A 14,523-nucleotide genomic window follows, 5' to 3' on the forward strand; every position below is an offset into this window, starting at 1 on the left:
TGACCTTTGACGTTAAGTAAATCGTATATCTTTGTATATGATAATCTTTAACAATAATATTGCAAAACACTTTCTTGATTGCACCTCAATATGGCATCCAAAAACATAATCTTATACCACAAATTTTAAGAACATTAAAAAAAAAAATTATACTGAGGGAAGATATCTTTAATTTATCGATGGATTTCAACTTGAAATTTTTGAGTAATTAGGTGACGTTCATTATCAAAATCTTTGATCAAGGCAAAAAAAATATTTCTTTTCTTAAATTTTAATTATTTATTTATTTATTTTTCCAATTCTAGGCAGACCATGTAGTTCTACCCCTATTAAATAAGCTCCACCTAGAATATAAATTACATGGCTACATTGCCCTCAGATCCAGAGTGGTGACCCGTTCCTATGACAACATATGATATCTATGTGGCACTTTTCGATTGGAGGTTAAATACATAGGACTGTGTGCAATGTAAAAACCAGTTTGGCTAGGAGTCCGATGTGTTTTTAACTCCTATGATAACATGCCTTGTAGACACTGTTTCTATTTTATAAGAATAAGGACATCGCTTGATCCTGATTCTTTTATGCATATGCATGATAGAGACCACTAATACTATGCTTGAAGCAAATGTATATATATATATATATATATATATATATATATATATATATATATATATATATATATATATATATATATAGAGGGTCCCGTTCAACACCAAACATTTTGGCCAACATTTTAGCCAACAATTTTTGTCCTACATGGGTTAGAAGTTTTGGAATGAGCTGATTCTTGGTGAGGATGATCTCTACGGTGAGGAGATCATCCTCACCAAAAATCAGCTCATTTCAAAACTTCTAGCCCCATGTTTACAAGTTGAAAAATCGTGGACTGTCCACTTTTTGTCAATCATTTTTGATGGAGTTAGAAGTTTTGGAATGGGCTGATTTTTAGTGATGATGATCTCCCCACCGTAGAGATCATCCTCACCAAAAATCCGCCCATTCCAAAACCTCTAACCCATGTTTTGAAAAATGTTTTTCCAAAATTTTTGGTGCCGAACATTTCCCATATATATATAGCGGGGCGGTTCAAGGGCCATATGAAAAAACAATGGTTTTTCAAAATATGGGTTAGAGGTTTTGGATTGAGTTGATTTTTTGCAAGAATGGTCACTATGATGAGAAGATCATCCTCACAAAAAATCAGCTTAATCAGAAACTTCTAAATCCATCAAAAGTGATTTACAAATTATTGAAAAAAAATTAGCAAAAAATCGACGGTCCACATTCTAAATCACTTTTAATGGGATTAGAAGTTTCAGATTGGACTGATTTTTTTTCTGGATGATCTTCCCATCATAGAGATCATCCTCACAAAATTGTAAATTTGAGAATTTAAAATTAAGCATTTCTACTAAGTCCCCGACATAAGCTCTTTTAATTCCCCTAGGGCGATCAGAACATGAATGATACGCATGAGATGTTCCAGATGAAAATGAAGACGTTAAACTATTCTAGAGATTAATATTATAGAAAATAATTAGGAATTTTTTTAATGTACACCATAGTTTTAAACTTTGCCGAGTCGACTTGAGTGATTGGATATTGAGGTTAATATTATAGAAAATAATTAATTAGGATTTTTTGTAATGTACACCATAGTTTTAAACTTTGGGTGAGTCTCAAAACTTGAAAAATCAACTCGAATGAGTCAACTTGAGGACTTGGGTGAATCAAGTTAAAACTCAGCCAAGTCAAAGCACTAAGTCAATAATTGCATTTTCCCAAATCCTTCATTTTTTTTCCAAAATTTCATCTAAAAATCCTTATTTTTATTTTATATACACTATCTTCAAGCTCTTTAATCTATTCAATCTCATTTTCAAAGTTAAAACCATTATTTAAACTTCTTGAAGTGCATCTTTTGATTTTTTGACTAAAAAATCCATCATTTTCATGTTTAACTTGTAATATTGTCGTCAGTCCATAAACCTCAACCTCTACAATAAAACTCTTGATTATTCTAATGAAAAATTCATCATCTTCAAGTTCTTCAACCCATTCAACTTCATCATCAATACATCTACTTCAACCACTTGTTAAAAAAATCCTTTTCTACCCAAAATCCTATTTTCTTTGTGAGTTGGAAATGTTGCATGAGTAGATCTTAAGATTGCAGAGCAGAGATGGATCTTAAGATTGAAGAGGAACAATAGATCTTAAAATGACTTGTTGGGGGAGTATTTTAGTTTGACTTGGCCAAGTCGAATTTTCGATTTGACTCAACTTGATGGACATTCAAGTCTTGTTGAGTTTTCGGATTTTAAAACTATGTTGTACACTTGCAAAATTGGTAATATTAGGTTTACCCCTTGCAAGATGGAAGATTATGTCTAGCATGACCGAAAGTCAATATCCCTTTCCTTGATGAATTGACGGTGAAATTTTCACTTTATTCTAACCTAAAGTGCAAAATCGAAATTTTATCATTAATTCATTGATGCTGACTTTCAATCAAGAGTAAACCTAATCTTGCAGCAAAATAATTCTCAGCCAGCAATCAATAAACCATGGTTAACCCCAACCTCCAAGAGCCTATGAAAGAAGAAAGGAGTCTATCAACCACTACGTGAAAATCCCCACTTCTAAGCAAAAAAATTTGATGGGTCTGGCCCGTCAATTTTTAATCCAAAAATTCCGTAGCGTTGGGACCACGTTTCCCATCTCTCACACGATTTCACTCACTCTCACTCCCTTTCTCACGATCTCATCTCACTCTCTTTCTTTCTGTCTCTCTCTCACTCTCACTCTCACTCTCACTCTCATCGATCGATCGATCGAATTGACCTCTTCATCTCTTTCTCACAGTCGTTTTCTTGATCGATCGACCTCTCCATCTCTCTCTCTCTCACACTCTCTCCCTCGATCGATCTGTCTCCCTCAATAGATCTCATCTCCCACTCTATTTGATCGATCTCTCTTTCGATCTGCTCCCTCGATAGATCTCTCTCACTTCCATATCTCTCTGACGCAATCGCAATCGGATTTGAAGTCTCTAGGGTTTCGATTTCTTTCACGCAATCGGATTGAACTCTCTAAGGTTTCGATCTCTGTCACAATCCGTCATCTTAGATTGGAAGCTGAGTTTCTGCTAAGGTGTTCTCACTCTTCAAGGTATGATCGACCGTAAATCTTGATTTGAAGAGAATCGACTGTAAATTCAATGATGATTTGTGATTCATTTTGTATTATTTTGATGTTTTAATGGTGGATTCTATGAGGATTCTGTGAAACAGGAAGTAAAGATGCAGAATTGATGTTTTAAGTGCCATTAGATATAAACAGATCTATAGTCGTAAAAGCAAAGACATTGTACATTTCACTTCTTTCAAGATCAAATAGCTAGAAGAATAGAAGCCATTGAAGCTAAAATTGCGCAACCTAACGCAAACTTATTTCTTAGAAGACATTTCACTAATATTAAGGTTTCTTTATAGTCAATAAATAGCTTTATTGTTTGTGGGAGATTTTGAAAGGATTTCAGCTATTCTTGTTTTGTAATTTTAAGGAGTTGGATCCTTTTTTACTTGTATAATTTCTTCATTTATAAGATTTTTGTTTGTTTACCAAAAAAAGAAAGAGTAGGGTTCTCTTATATGGACTCACTCATTGAAAGAGTTCATGATTTCTCTTCGTACAATTTAAATGATAGTGTGGGGCATGCCTTCTCAAAAAGCTATTAACATCGTTGTAAATAATCTTGATATCGAAGGACAAGAACAGCCGATCCAAAATTTTCAGGATAAGGCCAGAAAAATTTGATATCCATTTTCTTACATTGTCTTCATGTTATTCGAGTATGTCATGAATGCAATTTCTCGTACTTGGTGACTATTTTGTATGGTATTATCTTGTTAGGATTATCACTTGCTTAGTGAGTCTTTGTATGTAGTATATAAACATGCATGGTAATGCTAAACAGATTTAATTTTGTTTAATTTATTTATTAATGGTAGACATTCTTCTACCATAAGATTGTGAGCCCTTTAGCATTATTTGGATAAGTTGTTCTTTCCAGGGTAGTGGTTGGAAAGTTGTCGCAAGCTTTGAGGGAAATTTTCCTAACAGGATCAAACAGTTCCCAATTGGGGTAAATGTATATATGCTCAAACAGTATATGTATGCCATTTCTTCTTCCAATTGGTGTGAATCTGTATTTTCCCCTAGTGGAGTTTGTTTCCAAAAACATAACTGGAGGTCTTTCATGTTTGAGCTTATAGTTCTCTAGTTATGTGGTCCTCTTTGGATTCTAGCAAGCTTTATTCAGGGGCCCATTAGGATGGAACATGAAACATGGCTGATGTTATTTTTTAATGAGCGTCAACTGTGATTTGGAATCATTTGCATGGACTATACCCATTTTTTGTCTAAAATTCATACTCACCCCATGGAAGTCTTAAAATACAGTTTGCACTGTTATAGGGGAAAGGTGCTTTCTCTCTATAAATGTTAACTCCAATGTCATTTGCACTATGAAGTCTAGTTCTTGTTCAAATGTGGCTTATTACTTATAATTAACTAATAGGGACCCAATACATACGTAATCCTTTGTATAAACTTTAAAGCTAATTTTTTCTTGTACATCAAGTACTTCGACATTAAGCAAAATTATCTTTTTCTATATTTTTTTGTCTAATCAAAACATTTGGCTTGGTCAGATTTGCATCATGTTGTGTGCTGACCACGGGCCTTGTGTCTCTATTGGTCACAACACCATAGATACAGCAAGGGCTGGAAAGGATCTGGTTTCCAGCCTCGTTGCAGGTATATTCCACTTGATATCATCTATCACTGTTTAATAGTTTGTTGTTCATTCTAGTAGCCGTTGTCCATTTACAGGATAATTAGTTAAATCACCTAAGAAAAGGGTGGCAAAATGTAAGGCTTATGTGAGTACGTTATGCAGGTCTTCCTTGCATTCTGTACTCATGAGACACTTGCCCCCTGCAATGCATTCAGTTCTTCTTACAATGGCTCTTAGTTGGGTACGTTATTCCTTAACCATTTTGTTTCCACGGCTGAGATGGCTACGTCCTTTTACTCTTTTCTTTTTCATAAGTGTCGTTATGATCTCTAATATCTGTCTGCTGCCAATATATCTGAATGAGTCGAGGGCCCTTTTTCTTACGTCTCGGAAGCCTTTGGTTGGTCGCTTAACAGAAGATGTACCATACAAATAATTTAAGGGAGATGCCTTAACAGAATTATTTGTCAGAACATACCTTAGTAGGTTCATGATAATGGTGTCATGTTGTCATCAGGTTTATATAGTTACATTGGTAATCATGTTGTCTTGGTGTCATTCAGATTTACATAGTTGCATAGGTTGGAAATTTTCCCTACATTCAATCCTTCCTAGTTCTTTCTTTCCAGTGATGCAATATTGAAGCTACGTTGAATATTTAAGGGTTTTTCCAATAGGAAGTTCCTCCTGATAATGAGTTTGAGAAGCATATAAGGCCTGAAATCATCCCTGCAAGTGAGATAGGAGTGACATTTACGGATATTGGTGCCCTAGATGAGAATAAAGAATCACTTCAGAAGCTTGTCATGCTTCCTCTGCGAAGACCGGATCTATTTCAAGGAGGAATTTTAAAGCCTTGCAGAAGAATATTGTTGTTTGGGCCTCCCGGAACTGGAAAGACAATGCTGGCCAAGGCCATTGCTAATGAAGCGGGGGCAAGCTTCATCAATGTTTCCATGTCCACCATCACTTCAAAATGGTTTGGAGAAGATGAGAAGAATGTTAGAGCTCTGTTTACACTTGCATCAAAGGTATCTCCAACAATTATTTTTGTGGACGAGGTTGATAGTATGCTTGGGCAACGAACCAGAGTTGGGGAACATTAGGCCATGCGGAAGATAAAGAATGTGTTCATGACTCATTGTGATGGGCTATTGTCAAAACCCGGTGAGCGGATCCTTGTTCTTGTTAAGTTGTTATATTGATTTGTAAGAATGTGTGTTGGTAATGCTTTTATGATGTGCACTGTCTTATTATATGTGCTGGTTTATTTCATCCTTTGTCTTTAAAATGACAGAACAGTACGGAGATGGTAGAGCTGCGTAATGAATTGAATGCAAAGATATCAGAAATAAGAAGGCTGCAATCTGAGTTGACCAGAAGGGATAATGATGAAGAAGCAGATGAAATGTTGAGAGTTAAAAGGAGTAATTGCAACCCTAGAAAAGGAGAACACCAATCTTAAGGTTGATACTTGTGGGCATTCCATTTTTTTTGCTTTAGAATATGACAATTATTTCATTTTCCATCTTGCTTTTTATATAAATTTTTTTGGCTATAGTATCTAATTTTATATTTCTGTATTATTATATTGATATTGTTAGTTATTTTGGTCTTTTGGAGTCGTGAGGCTGGTCTAACATTGTCTCAATTGTGCTAGATAGAGAAGGTTGAACTAGAGGCTTCCTTGAAGATGAGAGAGAAGTCATCAAATGATCGAATTTTTGCAAATGGGTCAGACCCTTCAAACGAACATTTGAGTTTCTTGGAGGTAGTTCCTTCACTATTGTGTAGCTGTTATGTTGGGGTCATTAACAACAAGTAGTCCCAGAAAAGTAATTTATTCTTGTTTTAGTTTTCTATCAATACCAGTTTACCAATTTTCATGATCTATGTGCTCCACTATTCATTATTATTTATGTATGTGCAATTGGTTTCTTTATTAGGTGCTGCTCTCATGCACACGCACTCCACCTTGCATATTCACTGATTTTTTATATTTATTTACTCATGTAGACACGCTAAATATTTCAAAGTATAAGCTCCTAACATTGCTGTCTGTGTACTAGAATATGGTCTAGTGATAGTATTGAACATAATTGCTGAATGATATGACTGTCAGACACATGATATCGTCACATCATAAGTAAAATCTCATATCTAATTGCTTATTACGGCGCCATCTTGCAAGGTATGATTTTATCTACATGCAAGATCGATTACTATGAACCTTCATTTGTGGACACTCTAGCATGAAGGGAAGTGGGCTTAGTCGAGAAATAAAAAACAAAATGTTTTACATGGAAGGGGGTGAACTGTTCTATTCTCTTGTCTTCAAGGCCTGTCCAAGGCCTTCATCTCTACAATATTACTAATGGTTCAATTGCTGAATCTTTGACACCACTCTTCCAGATAACAAGCTTGATCAATCTGGATATATCTGGGAACATAATGTTTGATGGAATTCCAACAAATGGCTTTCAAAACCTCACGAGTTTGGTTTATCTCAACTTGAGTGGTAATAGCCTTAATGACTACATTCCTTCCCAGCCTTAATGGTTTATCATCAATAAAGTTATGATTTTTTTGTTTATTATTGTAAATTAGAAAACAATTTGACATTCTGAACTTCAGCATTATTTAGATCAAACATCATTTAGTGACAGTTTCCATCGCCTTACAATGTGATATGGAAATAGTTATTTTCGTTACTTGTTTGCTGGTCAACTAATCTATTTTATTTATAAATGCATGTAGACATTGGGAAATTCAAATTAGGCTCATCACCAAGGTTGGGAACATCCAGGTTCGTTGTGCTCTGCAACTTAGTGCTTACCATGTGTTGCTCATCTTTAAATAATATGTTATCTGTTTAACCCCCTCCATGCCTTGTTTACTTGTTGATATTATCTATCCTTGATTTTCATCATTCTTAAATGAGTTTCCAAGTTCCTATCTTTGTAGTAGATGCACAACTATTGTGTACCAACAGTTATGGTTCTTCTACACATGAAAATATGAATGTTATGTTTATGAATTATATATCACCAAGATTTCTTGTCATTATTTTCGGCCCAAAGATTTCTTGAAGGCACAATTCCAGTTTTACTTATTTGACTTTCTTCCTTGGGGACTTACCCCAGGACCTAACTCCCCCACCTGAAAAAAAAGGTACAGAATTTTTTAAAATATGTGTGAGGTCACATCTTTCAATAAAAAGGAAACCAATGTTTTTTAAAATAAGTGTGAATCTTGGATCTAATGTTTCTGACCAACATCTCAGGTTTTTATTTTTAATAATATTAATTCTGATTGATTGTGCAGACTTACAGTGCTACTTGTTCTACCAAATACTGGATTCTGAACTCATTACAGGTAAAGTCTCCAACCTGAATAAAATCATGTTTATTTTCACAACTTAAAAAAACTAAGTCATTGATGATATAGATTTTAGATTTAATTACAATAGTCATTGATTGTACAGGTATATTTTCTCTTTATTTATCTCAACAACTATTTTGCATATCTTATTGATCTGTACAAAGTTCAGATCCAATGCTACGAGGATGCCAAACTAATGAAGTTATTCCCTGAAATTGTGAGATCTCTCTACGACTAGGATGTGCTTGCAGAAGATACCATTCTCCTCTGGTTCCGTAAAGGAACAAACCCGAAGGGAAGGTATGCAAGTTGGCTATTAAAATAGTACAAAATCTGTGTTTATCTAAAATCAGCTTAAACGTATCAACTTTAGGTGATTTTGAGTCTACCATTGTGTTCGAGAACTTCACTTTCTATGTACCCCCTCCCCACCGATGTAATAGTAATCTAATTAACCCGGTTGCCTATCATGCTTCCCGTTCTCGTTCTTTTTTTTTTTTTCTTTTAGTATGTAGTTGTAGTTCTTCCCCTTTGAATGGTTTTTACTTATCGATGGATGCAATATAGGGAAAATGATTAATGAAATGCTGCATGTAGGAGGATGTGCTGGAAAGGGAGAAAAAGGCCAAGGAAAAAGCGGCACGTGAAGGATAAGAGTTCATTCCCCAATTTACAACGATAACAACACCGACCTCCACCAAAGATGTTGCCGATCCAGTAATTTCAACATTATTTGGTCTTATTTAGTTTAATTATTGTCAGTTATTTGTAGCTTCGAAAGAATTTTCGATCTTAACAAAGTGGTTTACATGTATATTAATTTTGGGTTATTTAATTTAATTTGGAGCTTGTTTCATAATTTTTCTTTTTCTGATTTTTTTTATATATTATTTCGTTCATTGTGATTGGTGAATTAGAGGACCGTGCTATTGTTTGTTAAACCTCCAAATTTGACGGTCTATGGATTTTTTTTTGTTTTTTTTTTTTGAGTCCATTCTCCAATAATTTGATAGTTCAAGGCCGTCAAAAAAAAAAATTCTACAAGAGAATATTTGACTGGCATATTTGACGAGAGGGTCCGTCAAATTTCTCAAAATTTGACGGGCTAAGACCGTCAAATATGGGCCTTTTTCACATAGTGTTCTTCTACCTGGGATGAAGCTTGGCGTGAATTCACAAATCAGGATGAACTGGTCAATTACTTCATGGATCAGCAGCAAAGTTCCTGATTCAGGGGCGTTTACTCTTGAGGTTGACCGCAATGGTATAAACCAAATGGTCATCTCACAGCGAGGTGAAGTTTATTGGAGGAGTGGTGTCTGGAACGGAACTACTTAAAAAATTTTACCTGAGTTGGCATCAATTGAGGGATATTTTAGCTTTAGTAACCGATACAATTACAACTTCGTTTCGAATGAGGATGAAAGGTACTTCACTTACTCTACTATGCCGAGTTATTCCTCCATCTTAGTATGGGTGATGAGATCAAAGAGGCAGCTCTGGAAGTTTGACGCTAGAAATATGCGGGGTATGCAGTCATTGCTTGATTGTGGAAACAAAATGAAAGGTTGCGAGGGTAACAAGCTATCAGCTTGCAGGAGTGGTCAAGAGGTGTTCGAGCTAAGAATTGGTGATATGTTAGGTGTTTCTCATGCAGGTGAACGGATTCAATGTTAAACAAGTCTCAGTGATTGTGAAATTGAGTGTAAGAGGAATTGTTCTTGTGTCGCTTGTGCTTCCTGAAACAGGACAAGCTGTAACATTTGAGCTAAGGGATCAAAGTTTCTTGGGGCCACTGATTCTAAACAAGAAATTTATCTCCTGACCTTGAAACAAGGTAAGTCACATAAGAATTGGCATATAGAACACATAGATTTGGTCATAAAATTTTCTAATGGGGTAAAGTTTTTAGCCTTTCATGATGGATTTTCCAATACACTTCACTAGAATCTAGGCATCATTCTCTAATCAAATTAGATAATTAAGCGTAATTCACAAAACTTTATTGATGCTTCCAATGACAATCTACAACGATCACACAGAGCAAAATTACAGAGTGATTGTTTGCTCACAGACCAACACCATTTTGACATGTGGAATTGATGACATAAGCAATAATAAGAGAATTTTCTCTCCTATCCATAGTAAAAAAAATCGAAATTTCTCTGCCCACAATGTTGTAGAGGATGAAATTTTATGAATTTCAAAAAACAAAAAATTTAAAGTTATTTTTCATTGTTGTATTTTAATTTTAAATTTGGGTGCTCAGTAACCGTCCATTTTCAATACCATTGATCAAGTTTAAAAACGTTTTGTTTTTTCAATTTTTTTATTTTTTATTTTACTATGAGTTTTTTCATGAAATCTTAAAGGTTGTGGTGTTGGATTACCAATATAATAATCCATGTGGATCCCACTATACTTGTTAAGATTGAAATCTAACGATTAAGATTTCTAGGTAGTGGATGTGCGGACAAGAAAGAGAAATTTCTCTTTTATTACTTACGTCATCAGTGCCACATGTCAAATAGGTGTTGTCTAGTGAGCAAACAATCACTCAAAATTATAGATAATTCTACTCCAATCCCTACTAAGTAGCAAAATAGATGAGCAAAATAGATGGGAAATATGAGAGGCGGACGACTATCTATTTATAGGACTTTTTATTATTATTTTTATTCTTCGTACTTATGCTCATCACGAAGTGGGGAATTTATAGTTCATTACTCTTGCATTATGGGAAAATCACAACCCATTTTTAAAATTGGAGACCATTAGATTGCATGTTTGTTCTCTATTTCTACCCTTGGTTAATAAGTTGCACAATAAAACTACCCAATTATAAAAAAAACATTATGTGTCAGACCAAAATAATTTTCAAAAGATATTAATGTTGTTAATTGAGAAATTGCATGTTTAAAATAAAACATTCAATTAAAACTTATTAGTTTTGAAAACGTGCCAGCATTTCAACCTCAATAATTAATCTTTTTCAACATTTAAATCTAACTATCAAGATTGGGATTTTAGGGACAACTAGTCTACAGAAGAAATTTAAGTACTTTATGATAGAACCTATGAATCTAGTTTCACTAAAAGAACAAAAATAAATAAAAATTAACAAGTAAGAAATAAAGAAAAAACCCAAACCCGAAAGAGAAAAAGTAAAGGAAAAATTGATCAAGGCTTGTGTCCAACACAATGTCCTTATGAAAAATTTGTTCATGCTATTTGGTGCACATGGTACTATGAACAACTATCTCTCAGGATACAATGATCACACGTATAGAGGTAACACTATAATTTATACGCCTAGCTAACCAAACGCTTATGCTTGTACTATCAAAGAATGCATACGGAAACAATGCAAAGTAATAAAAAATCAATAATGAAAGACATAAATAGAAAAGGAAGAAATATCGAGTCTCTTATAATAGAACAAGGTGTGTCTCTTAAGAGATATCCTTTTTGGACGGATAGACATCAAATCAAATCAAAGCGGTGCACCCCTTCAATGGAACACCAAGGGTATGATTTAGCCCAAGCCCAAGCCCAAAACTAGATCTAGCAAAAGGGGCCATTCGCACACACCCACATGAAGTAAAATGGTCGAGATTTGCACCCCTTGCATGTGCATGCACCCGCACTTAGGATTTTCGGGCAATGGGTTTTAAATCCTTCTTAATCCCATAGGCCCCTTACATATGCATGGGCTTACCTATAGTAATATGAAAAGTTTTATATAAGAACTAGACATTTTCCTTCTACTTATCTGATGTAGGACTAAAAACTTTCACTAATAAAACTCAAGAGTTCCACAAGCCACACAAAACAAACCATAACTAGTAAGAGGGTTGTTTAGAGCCAATTTTTCATTCACCCATGAAGGATTTTAGACATCTTAAAAAATGAAAATATTCTCTTTAATGAGGAGCATAGGTACCCAAGTGGACCAGCCTCAATCAAAGTGTGGGTTCCACTTGTGTCATGGCTCAAAGTAACCCCACTCGGTCATAGAAATCTGCAGAAATTAAAAAAACTTTTAGTACCATATACACACCACAATCATCATGATCCATGATTTCTAGTCATTGATTTGAGTATCTGGAAAAAATGCATGAATCCAATTTCTAGAAATACAAGTGGAAAAGAATAATGATTTTTTGACACCCATTACGTGAAAATCTCAAATTTTGAACAAAAAATTTATTGGGCCTAGCCCGACGAATTTTAAAATCCAAAATTCCACTGCCTGTCAACCACGTTTTCACGTTCTCTCTCTCTCTCTGTCTCCCTCGATTGATCTTATATCCCATTCTATCTGATCGATCCCTTTTTCGATCTGTCTCCCTAGATAAATCTCATTTGCCATATTATTTGATCAATCGATCTCGATCAAGATCTAATCCTCGTTTTCTTTGTATCTCATCTCTTATTTCTTGAAGTGATCTACCGATCTCGCCACCTGTTTCTAATAGTTCGAAATGATCTCTCATCTCTCGATAACATTGGTCAAAAAGGTACGATTATCTGCTGCATCACCTCACATGACAAGCCAGGAATCATTGTGACTTCGGGCTAGGTACTTTCTCTAATCCTTCTTTTCTTTATATAGATTGTATTATGGTTTTTTATTCGATATATTTAGATTTAGATTGAAAATTTAGGTTTGATAGGCTGATCCGCCCTTTTTTTTTTTTTTTTTTCATTTTCATCTTGACCAGTCTCTTTAGTTGGTTCTGTGAGCTCCAAAATGAAATTTTATAAATGTTGAGAATATTGTAGTAGAATTTGAGTATTGTATGCATACAGGCTTTGTTTTCATGGTATAATTCATGTTGTAGATCACAGTATTTGAGATAAGATTTTGGTTTTCTAAGAATGGGACTTGGTAGGTTCTTATACCTGTTTGGATTGGTTGATTCAGGTTACAAATGGCTCGAGTCAATCCTAATTTTATATCCATTAAAAAATGATTTAGTTATTGAAGATTTTTTTTTTTTTTTGGAACTGAATTAATAGATTTTACAATAATTTAAAGTTTTATAATCTCTATGACAGGCTTCAAATTGTATTTTATAGTCCTCTTGGTAAATGGTTTTATGTGGTTTCTGGTTGGGTATCTTGTGAGGTCCTTTGGTATATTTTGTGGAATATTAATGATCATATAAGAGTGAGACAAAAGCAAATAATTGAGTTAACCCTCCCACGTTGATTTTTGTGACGAATAGTCTTCAACTCTTCTTTAAATAGATGAAGATGTTTACAAAAGTATCTTAACCACCTTATTTGTTGTGGTTAGGATATATAGATGATTTGGTGATTTGAATCCTTATCCATGGTTGTGGTAGAATTCTTATCCTTAATAGATGATATACCCAATTTCATGATTATTTATTTTTACCATATGGTTGTGGTAAAAAACTAAAAATATAGCGAGTGTTGATAGAATGAAAAACAATAGCAGGAATGGCACTTGATCCATCTCCAACAACCATCCCACATGATTTGCACAGTTATAATCACCCATTCCTACTATCTTTGCTTGCAAGAAGAGACAGAGAGGATCAATAATGTGGCAGAGGAGGTGAAGAAGTGGGCTAGGATCGGCAGTATGCGAAGCACTATAAATGTTCCTCATGGTTCGCAAAGATTTGCAGAGGGAAAAAAGACAAACAGATTATGAAGTTGTCGAGGTGAAGAGGAGACCTAGTATAAGCAACACGGCCTAGTATTGCTATTGCTACAAAAACTTTTGCTAAAACCACCCCAATTTGTATGCAAATCACCAAGAATTAGCACACATCTCAGGGTGGTGTCAACAAAAGTTGCTGTGGCAATAGAATATCTTTTTTTTTAATATTGTGGTCTCAAAATGAACAAATCACAGATCCCTTGCCCACGTTTATCTAAAAGAACTTCCTTGATGGGTGCATTTGGCGTCAAATGCATCAGTTATTATCAATAAAGAAATGAACATGTCAGATTAGACTAACCAAATAAAGCATGGCCTTTGGAAGATTATCCCCAAAGGATTTCCAGAAAAGGAAGTTTATTCTATGTTTAAATGTCCAGAACAACCGATCTTTTCCAGGTGATCATAAAATCACCTTGACATTTTGTTTTTCAAGCCTAAACGAGATACGTGGAATGTTTATATACTGATGTAGGACAACAAGGTGGGGAAATGTGAAGTGATGGAACAAAGGCTTAGGTTTTACAGGATTTGGTCAAGGGTTTAAGAGAGCTGAATTATAGGGTTGTCTAAGATAGAAAACAGAGAATAGGCTAAATCAAGATACAAAGGTGTGAAATTTAAAACTAAAATTGCCCAT

The 14,523-nt window shown here is 34.6% G+C and overlaps 1 protein-coding gene across 18 annotated transcripts; it reads left to right on the forward strand.

The window, feature by feature from the left end:
- Positions 1 to 1,109: 1,109 nt before the first annotated feature.
- LOC147382435 (putative AAA domain-containing protein C24B10.10c) lies at positions 1,110 to 9,087 on the forward strand. Of its 18 annotated transcripts, none has more exons than XM_086427640.1 (11): positions 1,110 to 3,177; positions 4,722 to 4,827; positions 4,970 to 5,048; positions 5,485 to 5,974; positions 6,105 to 6,273; positions 6,468 to 6,578; positions 7,220 to 7,325; positions 7,565 to 7,613; positions 8,132 to 8,182; positions 8,353 to 8,488; positions 8,786 to 9,087. In XM_086427640.1, exons 6-9 carry the CDS (start codon positions 6,501 to 6,503, stop codon positions 8,169 to 8,171), a joined length of 273 nt encoding a protein of 90 aa, XP_086283766.1. In that variant the 5' UTR covers positions 1,110 to 3,177; positions 4,722 to 4,827; positions 4,970 to 5,048; positions 5,485 to 5,974; positions 6,105 to 6,273; positions 6,468 to 6,500; the 3' UTR covers positions 8,172 to 8,182; positions 8,353 to 8,488; positions 8,786 to 9,087. The 18 variants fall into 18 exon arrangements, 13 of the variants coding, with proteins under 13 accessions (XP_086283766.1, XP_086283765.1, XP_086283759.1 ...); XM_086427639.1 differs by having other exon boundaries at positions 1,111 to 3,177; positions 8,358 to 8,488; XR_015173309.1 differs by lacking the exon at positions 7,220 to 7,325 and having other exon boundaries at positions 1,124 to 3,177; positions 5,437 to 5,974; positions 8,358 to 8,488.
- The last annotated feature ends 5,436 nt before the right edge of the window (positions 9,088 to 14,523 follow it).

This window comes from Akebia trifoliata, chromosome 16 (genome assembly GCF_017979445.1).
Source record: "Akebia trifoliata isolate Shusen 1 chromosome 16, ASM1797944v1, whole genome shotgun sequence".
NCBI lineage: Eukaryota > Viridiplantae > Streptophyta > Magnoliopsida > Ranunculales > Lardizabalaceae > Akebia > Akebia trifoliata.